Below are 26,308 nucleotides of genomic sequence, written 5' to 3'. Positions count from 1 at the left end.
TGGGAAGGCCTTGAGCCCTTGAATGAGGTTCGTGATGGTGCCAAAGCGGTTGTCTGGCAGGATGGCTTGTGCACGTCTGGAGTCTAGAACTGCGCCGATGAATTCTATTCTCTGGGTAGGTTCTAGAGTGGATTTGTCCTTGTTGAGTAGGATGCCCAACTCGTGGAATGTGTGCACTATTCTGTGGACGTGAGCTTGAACTTGCTCCTTGGTGCGACCGCGCACCAGCCAGTCGTCTAGGTACGGGAACACCTGTATCCCTTGCCGACGAAGGTACGCTGCCACGACCGCCATACATTTCGTGAACACCCTTGGGGCCGAGGATAGGCCGAAGGGAAGGACTGCAAATTGGTAGTGCACCGTGTTTACCACGAATCGCAGGAAGCGTCTGTGAGGCGGGTAGATTGCAACGTGAAAGTATGCGTCTTTCATGTCGAGGGCGGCGAACCAGTCTCCAGGATCGAGGGAAGGGATAATGGCCCCCAAAGAGACCATGCGGAACTTCAACTTTACTACGAATTTGTTGAGTCCGCGCAAGTCCAAGATGGGTCGCAGACCTCCTTTGGACTTGGGGATCAGGAAGTAACGGGAATAAAATCCCCTGCCCCTTAACTCTATCGGAACCTCCTCTATGGCCCCCATGGCCAGGAGCGTAGAAACCTCCTGTATAAGAAGTTGCTCGTGAGAAGGGTCCCTGAAGAGGGACGGGGAAGGGGGGGAGGAGGGGGGGATAGAAGAAAACTGGATAGCGTATCCCCTCCCCACCGTGCGGAGGACCCAACGGTCCGAAGTTATAAGGGACCAAGCACGGTGGAAGTGGGAGAGACGATCCCGAAAGGAGGGGGTTGGATCCTGGGGAATGACTGGGGCGCCGTCCTCGACCGCACCTTCAAAAGTTCTGTCTAGGACCTGAAGGTGGTCTTGGTGGCCCTTGGTTCTGACCAGGTTGAGGGCCGGTCCACCTTCTCCTACCACCTCGTCCTCGCCTCCGGGCCGAGTCTTGTCTCTGTCGAGGCGGGGGGGGGGTAGAAGCGCTGAGGCTGCGGCCTAAATGGCCTGCGCTGAGGGCCCACAACATGCATCCCGAGGGAGCGCATGATTGTTCTCGAGTCCTTGAGGCTCTGTAGGCGAGAGTCCGTCTTGTCCGAGAACAATCCATGCCCTTCGAAGGGGAGATCCTGTAGGGTTTGCTGCAGCTCCGGAGGCAAACCCGAAACCTGAAGCCAGGAGATCCTCCGCATAGCGATACCCGAGGCCATGGTCCTCGCAGCCGAGTCCGCTATGTCCAAGGAGGCCTGTAGGGAGGTCCGAGCCACCTTCTTACCCTCCTCTACCATGGCCCCAAACTCTTCCCTGGACTCTTGGGGAATCAACTCCTTGAACTTCCCCATAGAGTTCCAGGAGTTAAAATTGTAACGGCTCAGGAGCGCCTGTTGATTTGCCGCTCTGAGTTGCAGCCCACCGGCTGAGTAAATCTTACGGCCAAACAAATCAAGGCGCTTGGCCTCTTTTGATTTAGGCGCTGCCGCCTGCTGTCCGTGGCGCTCCCGTGCGTTCACCGATGCTACCACCAGTGAACACGGTTGTGGGTGGGTGTACAAGTACCCGTAGTCCTTTGACGGGACAAAGTACTTTCTTTCCACCCCTCTCGCTGTGGGTGGAATAGAGGCAGGGGTTTGCCATATCGTATCCGCATTTGATTGTATCGTGCGGATCAGGGGTAACGCTACCCTCGATGGGGCATCCGCTCCAAGGATGTTCACGATCGGGTCGTGTACCTCCACTACCTCCTCCGCTTGCAGGTCCATATTACGGGCCATCCTGCGCAGAAGATCCTGGTGAGCCCGAAGATCTATCGGAGGAGGGCCTGTGCAGGATGTGCCCGCCACTGCCTCGTCTGGCGAAGAAGAGGAAGATGCCTCCGGTGGAACCGGATCCAAGGGCCGGTCCTGGTCTCCCTGTTCCCGGGCTGGAGCATCACCCGCGTCTGGGTCCAGGGCGTCAGGTGCGACGGACACGGAAGCCTCCGTGTCCCCTGGCGGAGGCCGAGAGATGGTGGACTCCGGGGCCCTTCTCACGGAGTGACCCGAGCGAGAGGTCGAGGGAATTGGAGCCCCTTGCTCCTGGTGGTACGCCCACGGGGTCCAAAACGACCAGTGAGATGGGCCATGGGAATGGTCCTCCGGCATCCCCTGCCAATGGCCCAAGTCCTGTTCCTCGGCTTGCCCCTGAGGAGGGTATGCCGATCTCGACAGGTCCTCTGATGAGCGAGACACCGATCTCGATGGCCATGGCGGTGCCGAGAGAGTCGGGACCAATCCCGTGGGCTGCGGTGCCGCACGGTGCCGGTCCGGAGATCTTCTATCTCCACGCGGTGCCGGCGACCGGTGCCGGGACCGTGACCGGTGCCGATGACCTCGTCGGTGCCGGGAGTCGGATCTGGACCTCGACGAGGACCTGGAGTATGCCCGGTGCCGGGAGCGGCCTCTCGACGTCGAACGTCGACCGTAGCGGTGCCGAGAACTGCGTCTCGACGTTGATCGGTGCCGACGATCATACCGGTGCCGAGACGTCGAGCGGTGCCGCGAAGATGATCTTGGCCGCGAGTACGACCGGTGCCGAGGTGATATTCGGCGCCGGGACTGCGAGCGGCGTGGGGACCTGCTTCGGGACCTGGATCGGTGCCGAGGTTCCAGCCCTTGCGATGGAGGGCGCAACAAGGCAGGTTTCCCCCTCGACTGGATCGGGCAGGTCAACGGTGCCGTCGGTGCCGTCGGTGCCGGTGGTTGGGGCGGTGCCGGCTCCGTGAGAGCTATCAAGTCTCTCGCCGCCTCGAAGGCCTCAGGAGTCGACGGGAGGCACTGAATCACCGCCGGTCTCGGTGGAGACGTTGTCCGTACCGGACTCAACGGCTTCGGCGCCGGAGTCGACGGTGCTGGAGGCACCTGTTTCCGGTGCTCCACCGGCGGACGCGGCTCTACCCCCGGCACTGGGGGAGCCGGCGTCTTCGGCACGGTGGTCCCCGTTTTATGGGCTTTTTTATGCCCTGGGGATAACGAACGGCGCCGAGGCACTTGCTGTACCTGCGGTGCCGACGAGGTCCGGTGCCGGGGAGGCTTGTCCGACGCCTCTCGCGTGGTCGTCGCTGCCGGCGCCGCCGGGGCACTGCGCACCGAGGCGCTAGGTGCCGGGGCCTGAGTAGTGGATGGACTCAGTGCCGCCTCCATTAAGAGTTGCCGGAGCCGAAAGTCCCGCTCCTTCTTGGTCCTAGGTCTGAAGGCCTTACAGATCTTACACTTATCTGTTTGATGGGACTCTCCCAGGCACTTCAGACAGGAGTCGTGCGGGTCACTCGTGGGCATAGGCTTTGCGCAGGAGGCGCACTGCTTGAAGCCGGGAGCGTTGGGCATGAGCCCGGTCCCGGTGCCGGGGGAGAAAAAGGGGGGAGAGACCCCCTTAATCCCCTGAACTAATATAACAACTTTACAACTATTAACTATTTAACTATTAACTATTTAACTATAAACACTAAAACTATCTAACTGCTATAACAAATGAAGCTAGGGAGAGTGGAGATCAGCTATGCCGCGCTCCACAGTTCCAACGACCGTCAGGGGCGGTAAGAAGGAACTGAGGGGGCGCCGGGTCGGCTGGGGTATATATTCAGCGCCATGAAGGCGCCACTCTAGGGGGCTCCACAGCCGACCCGCCGGTGTTGCTAGGGTAGAAAATCTTCCGACGATCGTGCACGCGGCGCGCACACACCTAATGGAATGGATATGAGCAAGCACTCGAAGAAGAACTTAACTTTTTAAAAAAAATATTAGACTTCTAATTGTGTGTTTTAAATTTGGGGTAGTGGCCATAGCTTTGTGCAGGCTCTTGAGAAATAAATATCATCATCTACTATAGTATCATCTTGCATGAGTGGCCAATTCATGCTCCATATTTCATAATAAAAGAATGGGAGAAATTAACTCCTTTCCCCCCCAGTGACAGTTATACTAGCAAAGTCTTGATGAAGAAAGCTTGCCTTATACTCTGAAGGGTACACTACCCAAGATCTATGTATTGTGTTCATTTCACTCATGCAGTTAGCATTATGAGTGTTGCTGGAGATCAAAGGCAGGATGTGGTCCAAAGTGAGTATCAGGATCAGACAGAAGACCCAGAGCTTGATTCTCCACTGTCAAAACCGTGTGTTGTCACACCCATGTCAAGTGAGTGCAAAATGCGAACCTTCCGATTGTAATGCTAGTGTTTAACATTCACTTTACATGGGGTATAAATGGTGACAAGGGCAAAGCTACTGAGAATCCGGTTCCTTGTTAATAAACTAGAAAAAGGAAGGGGAAATAACTGCCCTAATTTATTATCCTTATCTCCCTTTTCCCCACAAATGGACTCAGGTTACTTACTATCTTGTATTTAGCAAGAGGGAAAGTAATGAGCCTTATTCTCCACCAAAGCCATTCACTTATCCCTTCAATTCACCATTCAAGAGCAGTAATGAGAATGGTGATTACCATAGTTGCTTTCGTACTGCTTGGCCTTTCAGTGTTTCCACATTGAAATTGTTCGTCTTTGCTGGCATGATGAAGAACACTACGACTGTAACATCACTTCTGTGAACCTAAACAGAGGAAAGATGGAGGGAAAACTTGCAATGTTAACAAGAAATCGTTATGCAAAAACTAACAGAGATTCCAGACAATACAGAAACCTTGTCCACACTGGGAATTAGCCATAGTAGATGGTCAGCAGAACCCATCTGCATTTTAACTAGTTGTTCAAGAAGGCCCTGGTCCTGCAATGAGGTCTGTCGGGGTGGACCCTGCCTTCAGTGGGGCTCCATATAAGTAAAAGAGTGTACTCAAACATTGCTCATTGCAGGACTGGAGCTAAAAAGGGGTTACCAGGAAAGTCAAATACATTACTGAATATCTACACTGTTATTTTTACTCTTCAACGAGGATTTCAAAAGATGTAGATATAAAGCCAAACTGCAAAGATAAACACCACACACAGTATTTAAAACCGTAATATTAAATTACTGTGATAACAGCTAAAGATGATTTAAACTGAAAGAATTGTTTAAAAATCAAATGCAGTTTTTATCATGTGTCCCATTTCTTTGTACATTGCATTTCAATCAGCTCAGGGTGTATCCCTAGCAGGCATTCAACTAGCATAATTTTCTCCTACAGGTCTCCCAGCACTTGTTGCAGCCAGCAGAAACTGCCATGGAAAATCTGGGCCTTTGTTTACAGTTGGTTTTTCTTGCTGGTTCTCTCTCCTGCCTTAGCACAATGATGTTTTTGCTTGTTTGTTTTTTGGCTGGGGGGGCGGGGGAATATGCAAAGCTCCAGGGAAATATTTACATAGAATAGAAACCCATTTTTTAAATTTTAATTTATAAGCATCTCTATTAACATTAGGAGTTGTAAAAATGTTTCATTTAATTGCAGCACAACTACATTATGAGCCTAATGTATCCGACAGCTCCCTTTATGGAGTTACTGGCACCCTCTAAAAATTTTTGAAAGATGTATTCTAATACATATTATTTCTAAAGGACATGAACCAAAACCTGGGATGCAGCATCTCGATCATCAGGGAAGTTTGCTTCTGTATCTTGAAGACAGTCGACAGATGTACATCCCTTGCCACTAGAATGGGCCAGAGTGCTTTCTCTTGGTGTAGCTGAGGAGGGTCTGTTCCACTATCACAATCCAGTAGCCACTTAAGAGAAGAGCTAGGTTACAGCAGCTGGAGTGGTCCCAAAAGACTGAAAATTGCTGGGGCACTGCACTACCGACTTTTTTCCTCTGACCCCCAGCATCCTTCCTATCTATCTGTGTACCAGAGGCATTGGGGCTGGCAGGTGGTATAAAACAAGCCAGCTTTATGCCAGATGTGGTTTCTCCCATGCGGGGGGGAAATGCCTCATCAACCCTCTTTAGGGCAGATACAAGGACCCTTTGTGCCATGACCTTAGCTGTTAGCAAGGATCTGTCCCAATGTATATTTTATTATCTTCAACATTTCAACCAAGCTTTCAAACCATCACCAAAATGGTTCTGTAAAATATTTACAAATATTTTAATCAGATGCCACATATATGTAGAGCTCAGACACACTACTGGACATCCATTTTAGAAGCATCTGAAGGGAAGCATTCCTAGATTCACAAACAGCACAGATAGCTTGCTCCTCCCAATTGGATTACCCTCAGCAATAATTGCAGACCGGACGTTCTCCATGATTCTTGTCAGCAACACTTTTTGTTAATGTCGTCATAATTAGATACAATAATAGAACGGTGCAATGCATCACTTAAGCAATTCTTTCTCCTCTTCGTTATGCAAGACATTAGCTGTAAACAGCATTAATAAACCTTAGCTGGGTGAATGCTGCTAAAACATGGCTAATGTTATAATCACATTTAACCACCAGTATAAGGTGACCTGTTGTGTTGGTGAACAGATCAAGTACTTCCTTTCAGTCCACTGATTTCAATGGCATAGGAAGATAGGACTGGAAGGGACTTCCTGGGTCACTGAGTCAGCCCCAGCTATCACAGGAAACCCTCCCCATCATATGTTAATGGATGATGGCAGTAGAGCAACTGTAGTGGAAAAGATTCTTCTGGGATCCCATGACTCTAGAAGCTCAGGCTTTAAGAAAAACACCAAATATCATGAGACTTATGATAAAGTTCTGAGAGTTGGCAACACTGCAGTGGAGTAAGATAGCAAGCATGCCTTCCAATATTTCTCTATGGTTCAAAGGAACAAAAATGAACATCTGGTGGATACTAAGGGCTAATCACTGAACTGCTACTAAATACACTGTATACAGAACACAGGGCAGCACTGCAGGGACACAGAAGCTGCAGGGGATGGAGTGAAGCAGGCAGGAGCACTCTACAATAGGCACAAACAGTAGCTCTACACCCTCATGAAGTCACTGTTGGGTGACAGAGATGTTTGTTAGTCTGTCCTTCTGTCTCACAAAAGGAATCAATTTAAAAGTCAATTGGGTCTCCTGTTTTCGCCAGTCTGCTGTATCTAGGGTTTATTGTTATTCTGGAAGTTTCTTTAGTATCTAGATTGTAGAGTCCCAGAGATGTGGAAATTTCTGCTTGAGCTGGCAATGGGGACCACATTTTCCTGCTGTAGCTGGGTGAATATGCAAAGGGATTTCATAGTGTGGAGATTCTTGCATGTGATCTACACACTTGAGTGAATGTCACACTGATAGAATTAAGAGTGTGTGTTTGTGTGCACGCGCACATTTAAACTATCTGCAGCCACACTACTGTCTGCCAAGAGCAAAATAGTACATTTGATTTCTATGTGCCCTTGCCCAATAGACTCTGAATCAGATACTTGAAGCTAAGCCCTACTTCAAAAATAGCAATAGAGCGTCTGCACCAATTACTATAAAAAAACTCCTAGGGCCCCAGTCTCTGCTACATTAAGGTCACTTCATGCCACTCTGACAGTGTAGAGGGTCCTTAAAACCCTCCTGAGAATATCCCCTGGGCAGGGTGCCTCCTCAACTAGTCAGTGATGGCATAAAGGATCTATGCAGGCCTTGCTCCCATTCACCGGTGTAGGAGGCATACTGAGGGCAGGTCAAGATAGCAAGGAGATATAGCCAGAGCACACTGTACTATTGCTGTTCCTTGAGTCCCAAGGCCATGGGAAGTAGCGTTTAATTTACAGCAGCCCTGAGGCTGATCTGACATTAGACTGAGCCAAGCAGAACTCTGACTGCCCCAAAGTATTTGAAGCTACCTTTGCCCCTTCCTGTCCCAAGCACAGAAATGGTAGTCCTGAGAAATTGGTCCTTAATGCACAGAACTCCAAATTCCCGGGATAAACATGGTGGGAAGGAGCTCAGCAGGATGCAGGCAGTGGCACCCTTTGGTTGGGCAAAGTATGGGCACCCCAATTGACAGGAAAGTCTATGAAGCTAAGCAAGAAAGCCATCACATTGCTATGGGACCAAAGACATTATAGTAAACAAAAGCATGGTGAGATTTTTGTATGTGACCTACACACCTGGGTTAATTTCATCTTGATAGAATTAAGTGTGTGTATAAGATATCTGCTATCTGCATTTCCAAATGCTTTCTTACCCGCAGCAGGAAGTTTAATCTGGATAAGGCCTCTAGAAACAAATCAGCTCCTTTGTTTGAATATTCGTATCTCCCAGCGATGAAGAAAAACAAGGTCCTTGCAAGGTTGAAGTCAAGATGGCTGAAACCAGGCAAACAAACACAAAAAGGTTCAATAGGTGATCAAACAAAGCAGAGAGCAATTCTCTAATCAGTGAAGGTCACTGACATACAGCAGCTGCCTTACTGACCCACAAGCATCAAAAAGTTAAGGATTACCTACAGTACTTCACATTAAAGTGGCCATTGAGCTCCCTTTTGGGCAAGTAGCATACCCATCACCTTCTGCCTGATCCCATAAGGGGCTAAGTGGAGACAGGAATGAAATCTAGGCTTCGGATCCTAGCTCCCACTCAGTCAGTCACTGGAATCACTAGGTAACATTCCACCTCAGATATAAAGTGCTCTTTACAGTCTGCCTACTCTAGGTCCTGCTGTAAAAGGTCTGTACAACCAGATGCTAATTTTGAAAAGTAAAAGCATACCCATAGAAATGGCCTCGAACGAACTCTTGGATCCTAGCCTTGTACATGGCATGCAAATTCTGAAACTCATGCATTGCTGAAAATTTCTTAATGTTCAAGCCATTTGGAGTAACAACATCTGGAAGAAGCAAAGAAAAGGCAGAGATAGACATCTTCAGAGTTTGAGAAAGCTTTAAGGAAAGAACCAAAATATCTTTAGTTGTCAATATGTAAAGATGTACTTAGTCTTATTGCTCATGATGGGGAAATGGCCTTCTCTAGCGCTACAACTTTTCATCAGTTTAGCTCTATAAAAGCAGCAGAAGACTATAGACCAAATTCTGATCTTAGTTACACTGGTGTAATTCCAACATAACTCCACAATGTTCAGTAGAGTTACGCCAGCTTTATACCTGTGTAACGAGGGGCCTTTTGTCCATAGGGCCACTAGAGGAACCACCCTACTATCTGTAGCATCAAAATTGCTTTGAATCATGTTTTACCTGCAGAACTGTACCTTAACAGGCTCTCAGTGTGGATGATTTGATGCTGGAATATTAGTATCCCCTCAGTGTTACAGGTGGGGAGTTCCAGGAGGTAGCCTGACCAACCAGGGCTGTTGCTGAATGCTAGAATTTAGCCCTCTGTTGGTATGTTACATCCCTTTTCCCTGCACTCTTTGTCTGGTTTGTCTCTATGGACTGTAAGCTCTTCAGGACTGGGAACTCCTTTTATTAGATGTTTGTTCATTGCATAGCATGATAGCCCCCATCCTAATAAGGGGTCTCTGGAATACACAGAATACACAGAATTGAACATGTATTTTAAAAAAAATGTACTGCTCCTCAAAGTATTTTAGGTTTCTCCTGAAAAAAAGCTATGCAATTGTAGTTTGCACTTCTGTAGTCCCCCGTGCCTTCCCCCCCCCCCCCCCCCCCGAACTGAGGATCTCAAAGTATTTTACAAATAGAGGATTATAGGTATATACAATTCACTCCAGTTACCACTGAAATGCAATCTCCACTGTTGAAGAATTCTATTTACTTCAATGAGAACTGGATTCAGTTCAATGAGAACTGGATTCAGCCCTCGGAGCACAGATAGCAGTTTAGAACAGGAAGTGAAGTGAAGAGGGAGCCAGTCAGGGCCGGCCCTAGACCAAATGGCACCCAAGCGAGGAGCGTCTTCGGTGCACACACCCCCACCCCTCCAGGGTTAAATTTTTGAATACCTTACTTTTATTGCATTTGTAGCCCATTTCACGACTTTGATGCACAATTTGCATGCATGATTTATCCCTATCAGATAAAATGATACATTTGCATGCTAGAATCTGTAAATCTGTATTTATTCATGCCATATATAAGCAAATAAAAAATAAGTTTCTTCTAAGCTCATAGAAACTTTTTAATTTTAAGAAAACCTGAAATGTACTAACATCAAGAAACTGAACTGTGCACCAGCATTGGGTGGACCAGTATTAAATAGTGTTACAGTAGGTGACAGCCTTAGAATGTTAACCCTAATCCTGTAGTTCAAAAGTTCACTTTTCTCGCCTTTGCACTCGTGAACTGAAGCACAGCATCAGCGAGATCCAAAAGACTGGCCAATGGCATTTTGAGTGATAAAATAGCAAGTGGTGTTGGTCTCTTGTCGGCCATCGTTGATCGAAGGTATCTTCTAATGAGCCTGAGCTTTGAAAAGCTGCGCTTCCGAGTCATGACTGTGACCGGCAGGGTGAGCAGAATCCTCAAAGCTATTTAATTAGGAAAAGTGTCCTTCGGCTCTGCATCATGAATGAATTGGAAAACTTGGGAGTGGAGAGTGCTTTCCACGTGGCCAAATGTGATGGATGTTGTCCAATTTGACAGGAGGTTTTTATCAGTGACGTCTGAATATTCCCCATGTGTCAGCGTCCCGTGAAGGTCTGTACAATTGTTGAAGAGTGTTTTCCTGTCCGCGGGCAGCTTACTAAGGTCATACAAAAAAACCCAGGTCTTTTTGTCGTTCTTCATTTATCCCAACTTTTCTTTGATGGACACTTGAGCAGTGTCAACAAGCGAGAAAAAACCTTCCTTTTGAATTTTTCTTCCAAGCTTCCAGTTACTTCATCTCTGCCCTTGTAACCAAACTGTCTCCTCTTCCAATGAATACAAGTTTTCTTGAAGACAGGCTCAACTCCTAAGTTTTCCACCATTTCTTTGGCAGCAGTGATGGCATCTTCAAATCCATTGTCTTGGTAGGTCACAATGAAATCAAGGCAGCTTCTCATCAAAGTAGTAGTGATCATGATGTCCATCAAATGAGTTTGTATTGCCTTGCTTACATGTACTTAGAACAGGATATCATGCCAAACCACAACTGAGACCAGAAATTTTAGGTCAGTGATCTGGTTTGCCGGGCTTTGCGGCTCGTGTCAGATTCCAGCCTTGGCTTTACTCAACTGCGCCAGTTCCATCAGTGCGTCGTAAACCTCAGTTACTTAGTACCTCACTGATGTTATGCTGTCAGTGCAGCTCTCCCAGCACGTGTCACTTAGCAGCTTCGCAGTCAGATTTGTAACGTTGTCCGTGAGAATCTTCTACTTGATCATTGACGCTGAAAACAGGATGTATATCCTTTACAGTTCTCCAAAAGAGAGATACTGAATTTAAAGATGATGATGCTGCTGCATCTGACACAATCAGATTGAGAGAATGGCAGCCACAAGGCACGAAGAAAGCTCTTGGATTCAGCGCAAGGATCCTTGCCTGGACAAGACTGTTTCTTCTCTTCATGTTTGCGCCATGGTCATAGCCTTGGTTGCGGCAGTCCTAAAGCTTTATATTATTCTCATTCAAAACGTTCATAAACAGTTCTATTAGGCTTTTCCAGTAGAGTCATCCACAGACCGGAAACAGATTACATGTTCCTTTACTGGGATGCAGCCATCTTTGTCATCAACAAATCTTACTGTAAATGACATCCATTATTAATGCAGTCCATTATTACAGCATAGTACTTTGCTTTGACGAGCCGCATCAATATGTTTTCAACCAACCTTCCTTTTCATACGGTCAATCAATTTGTTTTGAATTCGTTTGCTGCAGTAATGGTCAATAGCTTCTTTACAAACTACTCAATGTAGGCGCTCACACATGACATCGTCATATTTCTCATGGGGCTCTACCAAATTGAGGAAATTACCATTATGTTCAGTGAACAACTTATCCAACAAGCCCCAGAAAGCCAAATTATTCTTTGCAAGAAAGAGGATAATTGAGATCAGACACTCGAGCACATTCCTCCAATGCTGGGTTTCTACATTAATAATGTGCTGATTTTCTGCATCTATGCATTTATTCCCTGCTTGATCCTGGACTCAACCTCCATCCATTAGGACTGAAGCTGCAAAATGACTGGGTGATTTTTCATGCTGCTTCAGAGCATCAGCTAAATTATGCCAATAATTGTAACCCGGAAAGCAAAAGCAACAATTTGGCATTCCTGTCAAATATTCTGCAACAAAAGCAGAACACTGTCAGTTGATTTCAAGTAAACTAGCCAATGCCTATTCAGTTTCTCAGCATTCTCGAGCACTCTTTCACAGTGTGACTTTGAGAAATGTTGCTTCTGTTCATTTACTGGAAATGTCATATCCTCAATTTTGCCCGTCCCATTCAGAATTGTACGATCAATATCAGCGGAGTTTAGGATCGCGGGCCATAAAGCAGGAGCTGATGTATCGATTTGTGGTGTGCAATTTTTCTCACTGCTGTTTCTGTCACCATATGAGGCTGATTCTTCTTTATCGTTTCTCTCGTTTTCATGTAAGCCACATTCTTCTTTATCACTCAATTTTAGACCACCAGGAAAACTGGACAATTCTCCATCACTTTCCTCATATTTCCATTCCTTGTCTTCAAGTAAATCTGCTAATTCCTTAGTAATAAGACCGCCATCATTTACACTCTGCTCCTCAATTTCTTCTAAGCCGGGACAATTGCTACTGCCAAAGCCTGGTCTATGTTGTTCTGTTTCAGATAACTTCCCATCAAATTTGCCCCTTGCTGCAAACTAGATTGCAATTGAACTTTTCACTTCCTATACTGAGCTCCTGAAGGCTTCTTCGAGGGCATCTTTTTTTTCTGTGGGGAAAACAGACAGTATTAGGGAGAGCAAAAGTCTATGTTCCGCAGTTTTAGAAAGTCATCAAACATTGTGTGTTAAGCATGGCAAAAAAGTAACAGTATTTCTTTATATTGTTGTGTAGATAAAGATTCGATCAATACATCTGGTGTCATTAAATGTGTCCTTTATTAGTCGCTATTTACACTCTTCAAATCTTAAAATACAAGTACATCGTCACAATTACACAATAAAATAAGGTTCACAATATTGCAGCTGGACTCTCACTTTACTTCAGTTCATTCTTATATCGTGTTGACTGTCTGGCGATGCTCCGCCGCTTATATACCTGCGAGGGCATGGCTGATAACATTCTAGGAGGTTTGAAAAAAATATAGCTCTCAGAAAGTCTTGAAGGTTCCACGAGATTCTACAAAGTTCCAGAACATTCTAGGAGGTCAGTGAAAAACAATCCACATACGGAATGCCTGAAACATGTTACTTCAAACATTCTTTTTTTACCTTTTGTCGCTAACAATAAAAACAGCCCCCCAAGCCTGATGCCCCCCAAGCCCGGCACCCCACGCAGTTGCCTGGGTTGCCTGCCCCTAAATCCGGCCCTGGAGTCAGGACCTCAGGTAGTGTAATTCAGTGTAGCACTATTGACTTTAATAGAATTATGCCAATTTATTCTAGTTGAGTATCTGGCCTATCACGTCTAACTATAGGGAGTTTGTAGAGATACAAGAGGTAATTACCAGATAACCCCTCTGGCACTGGTGTGAATACCCTTTATTCTCATGAGAAGTGTCATGGGATCCCTAGTGATCATATGTCAGGTCCTCTGTTTAATGTCTCATCTAAAAGACCCCCACCTCCAGAAGCACATCAGCCCATAAAATCATGCTAGTTTATTGGCTCACACAAATAAAACTGGGTCTATTCTGCTTTCAGTACACATGGCAAACTCCCATCAATAATAATGTGGAAACCACAGATTCTTTAACAGAAACCCTATCCCCAATATGGAACTTGAACATCACAGCCATTAGGTCTCCAGGAAAGCTGTTTGATATTTAATTTCCCCCCCAAAATGTATATTTATTGCTCCATAACATGTAAAGGCACATCCAATAGAATGTAAAAAGTCTCTTATTTACTCAGGAGACCCCAGTGCCTTCTTCGGAACAGCTATGGTTCTTTTGCGCCAATACAGATTTTAAAAATTGACTAAAGTACCACTGTGTTCGGTTCATGGTGCTTGCTTGGCATTTTCAAGATAAATGTCTTGACCATTGAAAATGATTTTCTTCAGAATTAATACCTTTCTCCAGAGGTGCCTGATGTTCTATGGTGGGTAAGTGATCCCTGTGTATTCTATGTACAATTTGTAAGGTACTTGGAGATTCTGTAGGTTGAATAGCAGTACCCTACAGTCCTCGTTAGTAGTCATAAAATGCAAATGAGTTGATCCCATAATGAACAGACCACCCAATAAATTTCAAGTTTCAAACCGAAGACCTTCATTTAGCACGGTACCTTCAGGGCTGGATTAAGGCAGGGGCTTTAGGGGCTGCATCCTTGGGCCCCGGCTCAAGGGGGCCCCAAAAAATAAATCACAGGCAGCGATCTCCAATTCTGGGCCGCTAAAAGTCCCTCTGCATGCTGCCCCCTCCCCCAGTACTGTCCCTGCAACTCCCATTGACCAGGGGCAGTGTTTGTGGGCAGCGTACGGAGACACGCTGTCCCCCTCCCCACAGGGGTCACAGAGACATTCTAGCAGCCAGCCACTTCCAGGAGCAGCATGGGCCCACGGCATGCAGGCAGCCTGCTTGAGCCCTGCTGCGCCGCTGGCCAGTAGCCACCTGTGGTAAGCGCCTCCCGGCCGGAGCCTGCACCTCACACACCCTCCTTCACCCCAACCTCCTGCCCCAGATCAGAATCCCCCTCCTGCACCCAAACTTCCTCCCAGACCCTGCATCCCTTCCTGCACCCCAATCCCCTGCACCAAACTCCCTCCCAGGAAAGAGATTTGTATACAGTGGTCCCACAAAATCTAATAGCTCCTGGCCCACAGGAGACTTAATCCGGCACTGGGTACCTTTATTTGGTAAATGTCTAAATCTAGATTCTCAACACAGTTCTGGCTCCACCTCACCTCCAAATCCTACTCCCAACCTGCCCTCTACTTCCTCTGACACATCTCTAGTGTTGGGGGTGGAAGTAGCTGGTGTTGAATACAGCTGTGCCATCTCCACCAGTTCTATGCCAGCGGAGCTTTCAAATAAATAAAAAGGGGAATTCTCAACAAGTTATTTCTGACCAATTTACATCCACTCTGTGCTGCCTTAATGGACTGGAGAATCCAGCTTCTACTTTGTAGCCAATGATTTTAGTTTATTATCCATTTATTGTGTGATGTTATGATTAATCAATGTGTTATATTACATATATTCATTGTATACTGATTAGAGCTGATTTGTAGGATTATAAAAGTATAAGATTGATCAGTATTTAGAGGAACTATGTAATAGACATAAGTGAGAGAAGCTGAAATGCAAGAAACTGTGGGCTGCAGCCTGCAAGACTTTAGCTATTTTAGGCCTTATGATGGCATAAGTCAATGACTGAAATATAACCTGAAAGATTATGGGGAAAGAGGTACCAACTAGTAATATTGCAAAAGCATAGCTGGGAAGATTACATTTAAATTATAAAATGCTGTAACAACAAATATTGTCTCCAATATGTGCCTTAAACGCAAGATAAAGGTGGTACGTCAATGTTAATGAGAACCTATGCAGCCTATAGAATTTGGGGTCCCTTGTGTTTCTAGGGCACACAGACCAATAAGAAAGAGAGGATTGCCACTTTCATGTATATGCGCAGAATGTAGGTATAGTCAGAAGCACAGTATTAAAAAAAGCAACAGAGGGTCCTGTGGCACCTTTAAGACTAACAGAAGTATTGGGAGCATAAGCTTTCGTGGGTAAGAACCTCACTTCTTCAGATGCAAAATTGCCACCAGAGCCCCACTACTGAAGCCCTGGGGAAGCAGCGGGGCTCGTGCAGCTATTTAAAGGACCGGGGCGGCAGAGGCAGCTGGAGCCCCGACCATTTAAATAGCCCCTGGAGTCCCCCACTACCCCAGGGCTCTGGGGGGCTATTTAAAGGGCCCAGAGCTCCCCCCTTCTACCACCCCGGTCCTTTAAATAGCCGCCGGAGCCCTGGGGCGGCAGAGGCAGCTGGAGCCCCCCCGCTACCCCAGGTCTCCGGCATCTATTTAAAGGGCTGGGGCGGTAGAAGCAGAGGGAGCCCCAGACTTTTTAAATAGCCCCCTGAGCCCCGCTGCTGCTACCCCAGGGCTTCAGCAGTGAGGCTCTGGTGGCAATTTAAAGGGCCTGGGGCTCCAGCCCCTGCTGGGAGCCCCAGGCCCTTTAAATTGCCCCCTGGGGAAGCTGGGCCACCCTGGTACGTCACACCGGCTCTTGCCGGTACGCCGTACGGGACCGTACCGGCTTACTTTCACCTCTGGGTAAGGGGGTGGGGCTGCAAGCTCCAGTGGCTGTGCGGCATCCTTACACAGCAGCATGGTAAGGGAGCTGGGCCGGAGCTGGGAGGAGGGTTGGATAAGGGGTAGGGAGCTGTTGGAGGGGGCGGAGGTTCGAGGGGGCGGTCGGGTAGGCATGGGAGTCCCGGGGGGTCTGTCGGGGTGGTGGTAGATGGGGTTGGGGCGAGTTGGGTAGGAGGTGGGGTCCTGGGGGGCAGTTAGGGTTGGGGGTCTTGGGAGAGGGTGGTCAGGGGACAAGGAGGGGGGGTTGATGGATTGCGGGTTCGGGGTCGGATGGGGGTGGGGGGAGAGACAGGCACTTGAGGCATGTACTCACCACACGGTTCCCTACCGGGTCTTCGACGACACGTCCTTCACTCACTCCGGGTGAAGGACCTGCCACCAAAATGCTGCCGAAAACCCGGAGTGAGTGAAGACTCCCCTGCCGCCGAAGTGCCGCCGAGGACCCGATAGGAAACCGGTGCTTAGGATTTGGGGAGCTCATCACTGGTTATATGGAATAGCCAGCATGGATTTGACAAGAACAAATTATGCCAAACCAAGCTAATTTCCTTCTTTTGACAGGGCTACTGGCCTAGCGGATAGGGGAGAAGCAGTAGACGATATATCCTGATTTTGGTAAGGCTTTTGACACACTCCCACATGACATTCTTATAAACAAACTAGGGAAGTGCGGTCTAGATTAAATTACCATAAAGTGAGTCCACAGCTGGTTGAAAGAGTAGTTATCAATGGTGCGCTGTCAAAATGAGAAGATGTATCTAGAGGGGTCACTCAGGGGCCTGCTACTATTCAATAATTTTCATTAATGACTTGGACAATGGAGTAATTATGGATAATTATAAAATTAGCAGATGACATCAACCTGGGAGGGATTACAAGCATTCTGGTGCACTGGATTAGAATTCAAAAATGACCTTGATAAATTAAAGAATTGGTCTGAATTCAACAAGATGAAATTCAATAAAGACAAGCGTAAAGTACATAATTTACGAAAAAAAATCAAACGCTCAACTACAAAATGTGGTATAACTGGCTAGGTAGTAGTACTACTGAAAATGATCTGGGGGTGATAGTGGATTACAAACTGAATATGATTCACCAATCTGATGCAGTTGTGAACAAGGCTAATATCATTCTGGGGTGTACTAACAAGAATGTTGTCTGTAAGACATGGGAGGTAACTGTCCCACTCTACTTGGCACTGGGGAGGCCTCAGCTGGAGTTCTGGGTGCCACAAATTAGGAAAGATGTTGATAAATTGGGAAGAGTCCAGAGGAGAGCTACAAAAATGATAAAAGGTTTAGAAAAATCTAACCTATGAGGACAGGTTAAAATAACTGGGCACGTTTAGTCTTGAGAAAAGATGACTGAGGGGGGACCTGTTAACAGTATTAAAATATGTTAAGAGAAGTTATAAAAAGGATGGTGATCAATTGTTCTACATGTCCACTGAGAATAGGATAAGAAGTAATGGACTTAATCTGCTGCAAGGGAGATTTAGGTTAGATATTAGGAAAAACTTTCTAACTATAGGGGTAGTTAAGCTCTGGAACAGGCCTCCAAGAAAGGTTGTGGAATCCCTGTCATTGGAGGTTTTTAAGAACAGGTTGAACAAACACCTGTCAGAGATGATCTGGGTTTACTTGATCCTGCTTTAGCACAGGTGCCTGGACTTGATGATTTCTCAAGGTCCCTTACAACCATACAGTTCTATGATTCTGTAATTGCTTATAGCTAGAGAGTTTGTTACGGAGTTGCCTTATCAATAAACTCAGCAGCAAACAGAGATTGCTGTACTCTTGATGCTCAGTTTGTGGATGCCAATTATTCCCTTTTCTTTTTTTATTTGATTTTCTGGTGTGGATAAAAAAGCTGACTCACTTCACAGATTGTTTTAGCAATAATGTCCCTGGGTAAGTTTCAAGCTTAATGATCTACTGAAGGATTATTGACCTTTTTGAGCAACCATTGTCTATGTGAATTTCACAACTTTACTGATCACAAGCCAGCAGTTTGTAACATTAATGGGAGGCTGAAACAGATTCAAACATACTTGCTTACATCCTAAGATTCAAAGACTACTAAAGTACATATGCCAGTTCACATCAAATCCCATTTATAGCAGGACCCACCTGTGTCCATTTATAATTAAGGGCCTAGGTTAGCCCTTAGTTACAAACCCCTAGTTATAAGCCTTGTTACAAACAGCTATTTAATTTCATCTAATTTCACCTAGTTTCACTTCAGCATGAAACTCGATGAATCTCAACAGCTTTAAAAAAAACCACCACCACTAGCAACCAAACTTAAAAAAAAAAAAAACATAGAAGAAACCAAATCAAAGTTGAAGGACTAAAAATAAGAGTCCCACTCCTGCAAGGCCACTCCGCATAGAATTCTCCCTGGCTTCAGTGCAAACTCTATTTGCACAGGCTTTGCAGGCTTGAGCCACAAAGTAGTATTGGAATCAGACCAACACAATTTTTTTGAGCTCCTGTAACTCAAAAAGTGTAGGCCTGGATTTTCAAGAGCGATCATTATTTTGGGATGCCTCCTTTTTTTGGTGCTCAACAGGAGACATTTTAAAGGAATCTGATTTTCAGAGGGCAGGTGCTCTGATCTTTCTGGAAATCAGGCTCCTTAAGGGGCCCCAGAAATTAGACAACCACAGAACACTCATCATTTTGAAAATCCTGGCCTTACATTTAAAATTGATAGTGCCCTTGTTGCAAGTCTCAGTATTGAGGCAAAGAACTGAACAGGCAACGGACTGTGTACTTCTCTCTTACCCATAGGCGTAATCTGTACAGTTTAGGGTTGAGGCATTAAGGCGAGAGGGTATTGTGGTGGTAATCAGAGTGCCACTCCCTGAGCCAGACCTATTTTACGGCCTGACAGGATTTCAATTTTCAGGGCTGTCAATCCAAAACCTTCCACGAGCACTCAATTAAAGTAAAATTGTAAAAAGTAAACAAAGAGTGAATTTTTTGAGATAGCTATTCTGTAATGTAGTCCAAAGCAATTTTAGTATATTTATGTTTGAAAATGGCCAAGTAATTAATATTGGAAAATCATTTGCTAAATAGTCTCCAAAACATTTTTGCAGTGTTTTTCGAAAGATGCATGTCCATATTTGGAGCAGCATGGCTTGTGCTCATAAAGTATTCTGTCAGTACTTGCAGGACACATCTGGATAGAAGTATCGGCTTGCTCATCCTCTAAGCAGCAGGACATGCAATAAAATAAACTGCCTAGAATCACACTTTGGTTTTGCCTATTCACTCCTTCCTTATTTTAATAAAAGAAAAAGTATTACCATAGGAAAGAAAATTACATTTAACACCCCTTTCTTATATCAATGCATCTGTCCACCTATATTGCTAATGGGTCAATCACTAGTATCTAAGTGCTGATGTAACGTTATGTGGCTGGGCTTCAACCCATCAAAGCAAAGAAGCTCAGAGGCTGTGTGTGTCAACAGTGAACACAAGAACATAAGAATGGCCATACTGGGTCAGACCAGAGGTCCATCTAGCCCAGTATCCTGTCTTTGGACAGTGGCCAATGCCAGGTGCCCCAGAGGGAATGAACAGAACAGGTAATCAGCAAGTTATCCATCCCCTGTTGCCCATTCCCAGCTTCTAGCGAACAGAGCCTAGGGACACCATCCCTGTTCATCCTGGCTAATAGCCATTGATGGACCTATCATCCATGAACTTATCTAGTTCTTTTTTTAATCCTGGTATAGTCTTGGCCTTCACAACATCCTCTGGCAAAGAGTTCCATAGGTTGACTGTGCATTGTGTAACAGTGGGTAAATGTATTACAAAATTCCCACTGATGCTTTCACCAGTTCAGCTGAACAGGTGTGGGAGCACTAATATAGACAAAGCTCTTGGGGCTTAGATAAACCTGCTGAAATAAAATTAACAATCCTGGTGATAAACTAGGATTCCCACAAATGCTAACCACAGTTACTCAAATGGTGCTGAATTTAAATTGGTCTTTGGTTACATTTGCAGTTAAAATGTGCTCAGCACCAGTTCAGTTGACACCTATTGTCAGCTACGGCTGTTTTCCTAAGTGTAGCAAGGCTGCTGCGTATGCCTCTCTCTCTCTGTGTCCACGTCTCATCATATCAAGGGCAATTTAACCACAGTGAGAAGTTAGTATAGGAAGGCAGGTTCAAGTCTTACCGGCTTTTCTCTTAAGCATGTGTTCTGCTTCTATGGCTGTTATCTGAGAAACCGTGGTGAAAACATGGGCACAATGTACAGACGCCCGTTCCATACAGTACCGATGGTAAATCTCTCTCTCTCCTGCTTCTTTGTCTATGTCAAACTGTTGAACAACAAAAACAATACACCTGTGTGATATGCTACTTCAAACAATTGACCATACATTAGATCAGGGGTAGGCAACCTTACTTTGTCCTCATTTCTGTTGGACTGTGTGCGCCAGTGCTGGGTGGTGTCGGTGGGCTGTGATATACAGACGGTCAGACTAAATGATCTTTTTGTGCCTTCTGGCCTTGAACTCTATGACTCTAAAACCAGATACAAATTATTCAGCTTCTCCCCATCTCTATTAATTATGTTCTTTGCACCTAAATTCCCAACTGCAGTTGCAATCAGGTATGGTATTCTTTACTTTCTGTCCTGAACAATTTCATCGTTTTGCTGTGTACTGTTAAACACCTGAGGATTTCCAGCCAGAGGTGAATGTTGCAATTCCTGTGGATAGCTTACATATCAGCATCATCTGCAAAAGCTCTTTTAGGCTCCACTGGGATGAGAGACACTGTACAATAAATATAGGTTATTTCTCTTGTCCCTAAAATTGCTACTGCAGTTATAAGGGCTGCTGTGAGAACTAGAAAATAGAAGTGGGTGACGTTAGCTCAATTGGCAGTATGCTCTGCACGGGAGGAAACTCAGATCACTATAGAGCCAATGCTTAAGAGTTCAAACAGTCACCACTAATTTCCACGACAAAAGCCAAATCTGTACAATGTAGTCTAAAAAAGCTTAACTCTAATTAGGTGTCAATGATTATATGGTTTACAGTTAAATTACAATCCTATTAGTCCTAAATTATCTTTCACTGCTGGGAATACCAAGGTAACCCTCTCAAGGTTGATGGCAAGGACATGGCATATACTGCTTTTACATGTAGTTTATTAAGTGCTGAAGTCTGTTACAATGACATTAAGAATCTCACTTATGCAGAATTCTCATGATTCCATTATTGATAGGGCTGACACTTAGCACATTTTACCTTGTGAGTGCCTTAACAAGACATCCAATGCACATGGGGGAATCAAACTAGTCAAGGAATTGGAAGGAGGTTGGGGGATGGGGGAGGACTGGACTGGGACAGGCTGAGGCTGGAAAGGACAGGGGCAAAAGGCTCTTGGAATGGAATCGAAGATTCCAGAGTTTCAACATCCCTCTGCTGTCAGCAAATATCTGTAAAACCCATTATCAAAGTGTGTTTCCCATCCCCCTCTAGTGGCTGCTCCACATAGAGGATGACAACCTACTATTGCTAGCAGTTATTCTGTTAGCTTAAGTAGCAGAGATCTTTGTCATGGATCAAAAAGTTCCAAACCTGCTGATGACATATATGGGTGTCAATGTTTTGACAGAATGGATTAGTAACTGAAGCCAGATCTCCTGAGTCCCAATCCAGTAACTTAACCACCCAACCAATCTTCATCTTTCAGAATGCCTTTTTGTCTTTATCAGTGGTCTCAGTTCCAGCCTCATATATGCAGGTGTCAATTACCACACAGTGTTTCTTGAAGAATCTGCAATGAACTTTTTCTTACAGGCATTAATGGCCTGATTTGAAAGGTCCTGAGCACTGGTAGCTCCCAGTGACTTCAGAAGGAACTCTGGGTCAACGGCACTTCTGAAAAAAAATCAGATATTAAGGGTGGGATTTTCTACTCTGCCCCCACTGAAGAGAATGGTAAATCTAGAGTTGGTGGGGAAAAACATGAGAAAAGTGTGCAGGAACTTTTCAAAAATGTTTTTACTTCAAAAAATATCAATGATTTTTCTTAATCGTCAAAAAATTTCAACAACTATAGAGCTGGTGCAAAGCCCCAAATATTTTATTTAAAATGTTTTGGTCCCCCCCCAATCAAAAATTGAATTGCTAAAAATGTTAATTAAAAACTCCAAATTTGGGAAATTTTGACCAGGTCTAGTTAAAAACTTCCTCCTGACTCCAATGACATCAGAGCCCGAATACTCAAATTCCATAAAAACCCTATCCAGAATATGATTTGTCATTCTTGTTCATTTTTGTTTCTTTATGCAATGCTTGAATATTGATTCCCCCTTCCTCACTACTATCAAATTCTTCAGCTTCTGAAAATGAGAAAGGTTTTGTTTCTGGATGCTCTTGCATGACTTCTAGACCAAGTTCTTGAGCAGCATCAACATGGTTCTATTAGTGGGGCGGAAACGGATCTCATCATTTTTAATCACATTGTTCCTCCTCCCACAGTTCATCCTCTTTCTGTGGTTCTTTCTGCTGCAGCTTCTGCTACTTACAGAAGTGTTGGGTCCTGGCTTTTGACCTTACTTACAAGGTGAAATCTCATTGTCTACCTCTTAGCAGGCTTGAATGATGACTTCAGAAAATAATAGTCTTAGATGAGTTGAAGGCCAGGTTAACTGGTACTTAAGTGATGAGACAACACAACAGGATAGAGAGTGCAGATTGAAGTGTCTACTTGGAAACTGTGGGATGACTTTGTTCTACTGCGTATCTGCCAATGTGAATGCTAGCACAGGGGCAGGCCTGCCACTTACTATTTGATTTCCTCCTCCTCGCTCGGTCCACTCTTGACTGGCATGTGAGCCACCAAAGTATCCACAGTGGCCTTCGCAGTGGAGGGGGGGTCACCACAGAGTATTGCGTCCAGCTCTTTGTAGAACTGGCAGCTCGTGGGCGCAGCACCGGAGTGGCGGTTTGCCTCCTGCGCCTTGTGGTAGGCATTCCTCAGTGCCTTCACTTTGACCCTGCACTGCATTATGTCCCGGTGATGGCCCCTTTCTGTCATGCATCGTGAAATTTGTCCATAGGTCTCATAATTCCTATGGCTGGAGCGCAGCTGGGACTGGACAATCTCCTCTCCCCAAATGCTGATGAACTCCAGCAGCTCCGCATTGCTTCAAGCAGGGGATCGCCTGGTGCATGGAGCAGGCATAGTCACCTGGAAAGATGCACTGAGACCACTGCAAACAGGAAGGGGACTTTCAAAATTCCCAAGGAATTTAAGGGGTAGAGATGACGGTTGGGCACCTGAGGCAGTAGAGTTCAAACCGATGACCAGAGAGGCGAGAACAGGCATTGTGGGACACCTCCCGGAGGCCAATTGCAGCGCTGTAATCGACCAGGATGTCAACACTGGCACTGCAGCACTGTATCCCCAGCGCAGAAACTGTATGCCTCTCGTTGGGGTGGTTTTTTTATAGCGCTGCAACTGCGAAGTTTCTGCACACTAAGTGGCTTGGCAGTATGTACACCTCGGGAGTTACAACGCAAAAAACTGCTTTTCTGTGCAGAAACTTGCCAATGTAGACAAGACCCAAGACTGCTTTAGGTTTCTTCTTCACACGGATTTTAAGGACAAAAATTTTCTTCTCTAATCCCCTCGTTCTAACTCTAATGTTCTGTTTGGTTTATTACTAGTCAGTTCGTTCTGCACATGTAGAAATCTCATTGAGCTGACTAGTAATAAACCAAGAAGAACATTAGAGTTAGAATGAGGGGATTAGAGAGGAAATATTTTGCCCTTAAAATCTATTTCAATTCAAAAGAAAAAGAGGGAAGGGTTACAAATACATAATGTTGTAAAAAACACCCAGGGACTTAGTTTCATGCAATCCTGGAGCAAATTTTGAACTAACTTCTTCTCTCTGCATGGAGTCCTGTGATGGATTTCTAGTTTTATTCATGGCTTCGTAGTTTACAATCAAAAGTCAGTGGTTTCAGCTGAGTTCCATTTGGAGTTTTCAGATTCATCAGAGTTCCTAACCCAGCATGAAGCTCAAAAACGTTCAACTCTGCACCCTTTGCAGACTGAAACCTCCAACTTTCACATATCTCCAGTCACAGCAATAACAGAGTTTAAAAAAAAAATAGATAAACCTTGGAATGCTAAATATACTGTCCGATGAAGGTTGCAAGTAGAACTGGTTGGAAAAAACAGATTCAAAACTAATGTTTTTGTTCAAATGGACATTTGCACATCAAATGACATTAAAAGGCTATTTAAACTCAAAGTTTCAATTTGAAATTAAATGTCTTGGTGGGAGTCAACATTTTGAAACAAAATGTTTTGTTTCAAATTCACATTTTGAAATGAAAAAACATTTTCATTTGAATATATATCTAGAAATAAAATGTTCTGCTTTGAAATGTCACTTCAGAAAATCAAAAACTGTCATCAAAATTGACATGTTTTTCAATGACAAATATTTGTCAGAAAACTTTCAACCAGCTCTAGTTCACACCAGACATTATTGATAAAGTGACTATATTAAAAAAAAAAAAACACCCTGATTATGGCAAATTCATAACCTCATCTCTTCTCAGAGATCATTTTTTTCATTTCATCTGAACATACTTCTGTTTTTTACTCCTACTTCATGGCTATTGAAAGTCTCAAACTCCAGAGGTGACCATCCCTGAAGTCTGGGGAAGTCTTGAGTTAAATCTACACATTATGACCAACTTCTATCTCTATAGTATGCCAAACAAAAATCCCCCAATCCAAATACTCCCAAACTGTAGGGAAGTTTGGACTGAGATCCAGAATCAAACTTCACAGCTGGACCCTAACTCTACAATGGGCTGAGACAAAACTCTCAATCCAGATACTCTAACCTAACTTCTGTTTTAGCAACATCATTCTTTCTGCAATGAGGGGGTTCAGTGAAGATGGCATTCCCAACTGAGAGTGTTTGTCATGTATTCACTGTACAAAAGTATAACAAAAAAGCTCATGCTCCCTAAGTCACCTTGAATCCTTAGGGAAATTGTGAGCTATGTAAAAACATCATGCACTCAGTATGATGCCAAGTTGACAAGTGTATCATTTGAAAAAGTGAACTTGGGTATTTTGAGTCTTTTTACACGTGAATGTGATTTGTGTGAAGAAGAGATAGGTGTAAAACAAAACCCTTAATCTGGACATCCCCAGTCTGAGGATGAGGGTTTGAAATGTGTATCAGAATTTTTCAGCACTGGTCAATTGCAGTGTGAATGGCTGTGCCCCCACATCACTATTATGGCTTCCAATCCATCATTTGATACGCTGGGTGTAAACGCACATTCCACTGAAGTGGAAAAGAAAAGTTACTCTTGTTGCTAAAGTACTGAGCTGGAACTCAGGACATCTGTGCTCAATACCAAGCCCTGCCAAAGAGATCCTGAGTGACTTGTAGTAAATTAGTCTTTTAGTGCCTCTGTTTTCCCACCTGTAAAATGGGGATAGAAGCATTTTCCTACTTCATGTGGGTATTGTGAGGCTAAATGGATTATCAATCATTATTAAACACTAGTCATGGTTTGTGAGCTGCTCAGATAACATGATGATGGGGACCATGTAAGTAGAACTGAATCATTTCAGTTGTTGGGTTTGGTTGTGGGTGTTTGATTGTGTTAATGGCCTCTGATATACAGGAGATCAGACTAAATGGTTTACAGGTCCCTTCTGGCCACTACCTCTATGATTCTGAATCTGCAATGTCTGCCACAACAGCTGCAAGTACAAGGCTGTGTGGCTGTTACAATACTTTGTGTGACTTTTGCTTGTAACTAAGACCGTTAACATGACCCCTGGATGTGTGAACAAGGGAATATCAAGAAGGAGTAGGGAGGTGGCATCACCTCTGTTTGCAGCATCAGAGAGACCATTACTGGAATACTGTGTCCAGTTCTGCTGTCCACACTTCAAAA

The 26,308-nt window shown here is 45.0% G+C and overlaps 1 protein-coding gene across 1 annotated transcript in view; it reads right to left on the bottom strand.

Moving 5' to 3' along the window:
* The window catches only part of GYS2 (glycogen synthase 2), a 78,630-nt gene that overhangs the window by 26,096 nt on the left and 26,226 nt on the right, over window positions 1-26,308 (bottom strand). The window contains exons 5-8 of the mRNA XM_034782728.1: window positions 20,527-20,671; window positions 8,671-8,788; window positions 8,147-8,267; window positions 4,527-4,633 (exon numbers count right to left, since the gene is read on the bottom strand). Of these exons, the coding sequence (XP_034638619.1) occupies window positions 4,527-4,633; window positions 8,147-8,267; window positions 8,671-8,788; window positions 20,527-20,671 (491 nt within the window). The remainder of the gene's footprint in view (window positions 1-4,526; window positions 4,634-8,146; window positions 8,268-8,670; window positions 8,789-20,526; window positions 20,672-26,308) is intronic.

Source organism: Trachemys scripta, chromosome 1, assembly GCF_013100865.1.
Source record: "Trachemys scripta elegans isolate TJP31775 chromosome 1, CAS_Tse_1.0, whole genome shotgun sequence".
Classification (NCBI taxonomy): Eukaryota; Metazoa; Chordata; order Testudines; family Emydidae; genus Trachemys; species Trachemys scripta.
The sequence above is the reverse complement of the archived record's forward strand: the minus strand, read 5'-3'. Positions and strand labels throughout refer to the sequence as shown.